Source organism: Rhyacophila brunnea, unplaced genomic scaffold, assembly GCF_057557595.1.
Source record: "Rhyacophila brunnea isolate RB1 unplaced genomic scaffold, BYU_Rbru_1.0 scaffold_22, whole genome shotgun sequence".
NCBI classification, from domain to species: Eukaryota; Metazoa; Arthropoda; class Insecta; order Trichoptera; family Rhyacophilidae; genus Rhyacophila; species Rhyacophila brunnea.
In genome coordinates this window covers 13,827,288-13,832,245 of record NW_028232882.1, presented here as the reverse complement: position 1 = coordinate 13,832,245, position 4,958 = coordinate 13,827,288, and the positions used below count along the sequence as shown (strand labels likewise).

Sequence of the window (4,958 nt, the reverse complement as noted above, 5' to 3'; positions counted from 1 at the left end):
CAGCTTCGCTTGACCGCCCTGAACAATTTACATCACTGAGCTAGTCGAAGGGTGGAAGCTGGTTGTGTGACTCACACGTACCGACCGACGGCACGCTACCAGGGCGTCATTGACGCCCGATCGACCGGAGAGTTGAGCGCGGAGGTCGGATCGGGCTGTGCGGCCCCGACTCCCCTCCCTACCCGGACTTCCGGGGTGTCAATATAATAATGGATAATTAATTTGATTAAATCTAAATATGTTGCAGATTCTTTTATCATACAAACACAAAAAGTTAGTAAGTCGATAATTTAGGTATTTAGAATTAACAACGGATTTTGTGTCTATATATAAAAATGTATGCTAGAAAAAATTCAAGGTCATTCGATTTATAGAACATGCTTATAAAGTACAAAGAAATTAGCATTATGCCTGATTTTAGAGGGTGTATTAAATTTAAAATTGCAATTAATTCATTCCAAAACACGATTTCGAGACCCATAACCCCCCCACAATGTATGAGAACAAAATGTATCTTTGTATATTATTTTTTTAAATGTTTTATCGAGTATTTAATATTTCGTAGATTTCAATTTAACGTTTCACGAATTCATTGGCATTTTAAAAATAATATACTTTTCAATTTGAAATTTAGCACATTAATCAATACTTTTAAGACGGATAATCGGTTACATACACAAAGCAACAGACTTCACACAAGTCGCCATTTTGTTTTTGGGGCTGCCAATCAAAGGAGAAGATAATGAATTGGTTACCAGTTGACCACACGTACAATAATTGTATATACAAATATGTGTCGGAGCTTAGAACAGATTAATAAAAAGAAATGTAAAAGCCATCGTCATGGACCAAAGTTTTGAAGCAGAGTAGCTTATGGTCTGACGGCCATAAAACCCAAGTAAAAAAAGCATCTCGATTGTTCACAAATATTGAAAGGACTTTACATTAACGTGATAAAAATGCATATTATTATGGTACATATGTAACTATTGAAAAAAGCATATTCTTTAACACGACGTATAAGTTAAGTATATCCCATATTTTTCTATACTCGAGATCTCTAGCCTATTATACCACACCCGGTAGGGTAAGCCTGTTCCCATTAATTTTGAGTTCCCTGCATATATAAGAGACTCTATTTAGACTCAAAATTATTTGGTCACAACGGAAATAACTATCGAATAAAAAGTAATTTGAGGATTTTCATATGTTCAATTACTATATTATTTGTAAAAATAATTTTACTGAGTAAATTCTTAATATTGATTATTAAATATCATAATGACATTTAAGTAGGTATTATTTTGACATATTGTCCATAATATGATGGTTTTATATAACTGTCTGAAACTGTAAAGTATTAAAAACAGATAATTTATAGGTACGGCTATATGTAGATTTATTACAGTGATTTCCACATATGTAAATATTTAAATGACTATAAATTTATATGACAATGCAAAGCAAATAGGTACGTAAAAAATGCAACACACGTTATTCTGTAGTAAAAAAATAGTCACCAGCTAGGTAGGTACAGTACAAAATGAATGTATGAATTATAATACGCGATATGTCAGTAGTGCCTGACTTCATCGTAAGTTATATAATATAACTAATTATATTATGTAGATATGTATTTACATAATTATGAGCGGAACCTCAAAATACCCCTAAACGTTGCTTGTATTGGATTAATTTAAAGGTATGTATGAATTTTGTTTCAATTTAAAACATTCACTGATTTCACTATATATATGATAAGATTATGTCATACGGTATACAGTTTAAGCGGTAGAAAATATCTGTATTTGGTCATGTATTTATGTCAATGAGAATTTTGCTGTTATTGGTAGTGTTGATTTTTTTGTCCCTCATAACTATCTTAGAAATTGAGAGCATCGGTTGTTTATTCTTCCAAGGTGCAGAACTAACCTTCAATTGGTGATGCCAATTGGGGGGCAATAACTCTAATCAACCAAATCGTTTCGGATGTTGATATATTCCACCAACGTGAGAACGAGTTAAAAGGCGCACACCTAGCAAAATGTATCCGCACACAAATGTTTTCATCTCCCGCACAGTCCTCACACAAAAATATTGTAAAAGAAAGCTTCCTTTGCCAGATTTTAGTTTTGCTCGCGCAATGCAGAAACCATCATATGCACAATTCTTCGACTCATATCTCTCGAAAGGCGAAGGTCAAATGCGTCTAACGCAAGCACGCAAGTGAAATTTTACATCGAGCGGGATCACTATATCCGTCCCTAGGCCTAGGGTTGAAAAATAAAATTAATAAGAAAAATATTTGTTGCATCATTCATCAGGGTGAAAAATTGTTTTTTGTACTTACATGTTTATTTTGCATAAAAATGTTTATATAGAACAAAAACAACCCAACACACAAATATATAGATTTAATATAAATATTAAAAAAAACGTTCTGCATGCTTAGTGCCTATTTAATATATTTTATCAACGAATACTTTTTTATATAATTCCTATTTTTTTTATTTACTTCAAAAATTATCGTTGTTACTGTTGTTATTATATTATAACATCACTGAAATTAATAAATACCTTAAAAATATAAGTTTTAATGAAAAATTGTATGTGTGTGTTTGTGGGGGGGGGGGGGGTATAAATTTATCGCACTGGCGAGGGACACCAACCCTAGTTACGCCACTGCTCAGATGCATTAATTATCCGCGCACACAATTGATTGATTGATTTAATTTTTTTCTGTCATTATTATTATTATATTTTATATTCTCTTCTCTCTCTTGTGAGGGGAAATATTTGTTATAATGTAAATCTCATGTTGTGTACGTCTTGAATTTAGATTTGTTATGTAAACAATGTTTTGAATTGAGCCGTTGCCCGGAATAATGTTGTATCCAACAAAACTGTCAATGTTAAGTTATTGATGGAATAATGTTGGGTATGTTATTATGCATCTTTTAAGGTAAGTATTATGGTCGGGAAACAATATTTAAGCTTGTGGCAGCATTTTAAAGTTATTGGTTTATGGAAGAACGTTGTCTATGCAGTTGTCAAAATGGCGTCGCCGTCCGTCAATATCACGGAGCGTGGCTTAATTCATGTAAATAAAGGAAGAAAACGGACATCCAATGTTTTAAACTGGAGAGATAATAAAGCCAAGAAGTTGAAGGATGCAGGAAAAGAATATTTATCCAGAAAAAATATTATTAAACCTGCAATTGAGCCACCGAAACAGGTTTGTGGAATAATGTTGTATACGATTTGACAGTTCTATTGATGTCACGAATAAAATTACTATGTTCGACATATTATTCCTCGTCGAACGTTAATCGATTGTATTCAAATGATTTATCCATATTGTTATTTGATAATAATGCTTGCATTATATTACTCTTTATATTGTTACTTAATATAATACCTTTTCAAATTTTTTAATCGTTTCTTTCTATTTTTCGCAGGGTCGCGTTTGTGCCGAAAAATGTTTGAATCGCGGATGTGTTCTCGATTTTAACATTAAGACAGAAATACAATCAGCATTCAGGTTGCTAAATCATAATGGACAGAGTCATTATCTCGTCTCATGTATCGAGAAATTGAATGTCGGACGCCGTATTCAGAGAGCAGACGAAGATAGTGCTAATTATGATAATCACTCACCGATTGACTTATCTTTCCGTAAAATTTGTACTTTTAAATATACAGTAAAAGTGAACGGTGAGGTATATCCAGTGTGCCAACGTACATTATGTGACATTCTTGGAGTAACGCCTAGACGTATCCAGGTGATACAAATTAAACTTAAGTCAGGATCAGGAGTTGATGATGGACGAGGTCAACATATGAACAGACCGCATGCTAATAAACCTGATTTAAGTGTATTAGTATGCAATCATATTAACAGCTTCCCAAAATATGAAAACCACTATTCGCGAGACCGCGGTGATCCGCTCAGGGAGTATTTAAATCCAGATATTAATATCAGAATAATGCACCGCTTGTTCATAGAAACGCATCCGACTAGTAATGTAAAGTATTGGTTTTACAGAGATATATTTAATACTAAATTCAAGCTGCGTTTTGGTCAACCACGTTCAGATACGTGTCGCACAATCAGAGCTCGAACCTCCCACAATGAACTGGAATCATGGACATCATACAGTCTTCTACCACCTCTTCGTGGAGGACGGGGAAGATTGGCTAACGTACGGAGAAATTTCATGCAGTTAGGGAGCTTGGAACTCACTCCAATGTACTCCAATCCGCTGCCAATCAAGGCTGCTAAGCTCAAAGACCTCAATGATATGTGTGAATTCATGCTAGATGAGCACGCTGCTTTCTATAAGGCACTATTGAGTGAAGTAGAATAAATAAAAAGCATTTTGTGGAATAATGTTGTATGTGAAATTTTCATATACAACATTATTCCATTAATTCACTATATTTTTTTGTAATAAATTCAAATTTAATTGTCTTTCTTCACACTTTATATTTTAAAACTCTTAATAATTGTTTGTTTATTGTATTTCAAATATAAAATGTAAAAAAACATAACTGATTTAGTTTTTTCCATTTTTCTCAAAACAAGAATATTGTTGGATACAACGTTATTCCGGGCAACGGCTCAATTCTCAAATAAATAGAAAAAATAGAGGGAACCGTTGGCTGGGTCATGCAGATTTTATTTCGCACACGTTCTATAATGGACCCTCCATGTCACAACTTGTATTAATAATAATATGTTTTAATTACATAATCTTCAAATAAATATCGTTTTCCGTTATAACTCACACAGATAAATCAAAACATGTGAAGGACGACCCTAACTAGAATACAGTGTTATTCCAAAACTTGAAAGTCTTAGCTCATGTATAAATATCCTAAGGGTAGGACGTGGATTAAAAAAAAAACTAGTATTCAAACCGGAAATTCGTCGAAATAATATAATACTATTCAGTACT

The 4,958-nt window shown here is 33.2% G+C and overlaps 1 protein-coding gene across 1 annotated transcript; it reads left to right on the top strand.

The window, feature by feature from the left end:
* The first annotated feature begins 2,932 nt into the window (after positions 1-2,932).
* LOC147070068 (uncharacterized) lies at positions 2,933-4,627 on the top strand. Its single transcript, XM_085949659.1, has 2 exons — positions 2,933-3,235; positions 3,459-4,627. The coding sequence occupies exons 1-2, from the start codon at positions 2,972-2,974 to the stop codon at positions 4,365-4,367; spliced, it is 1,173 nt and encodes a 390-aa protein (XP_085805785.1). The 5' UTR covers positions 2,933-2,971; the 3' UTR covers positions 4,368-4,627.
* The last annotated feature ends 331 nt before the right edge of the window (positions 4,628-4,958 follow it).

Bases quoted from the DNA above. Each gene is read 5' to 3' on its own strand.
- LOC147070068 (XM_085949659.1), top strand. From the start codon at position 2,972: ATGGTCGGGAAACAATATTTAAGCTTGTGGCAGCATTTTAAAGTTATT. The intron at 3,236-3,458 runs GTTTGTGGAATA...TATTTTTCGCAG, and splicing joins CAATTGAGCCACCGAAACAG to GGTCGCGTTTGTGCCGAAAA.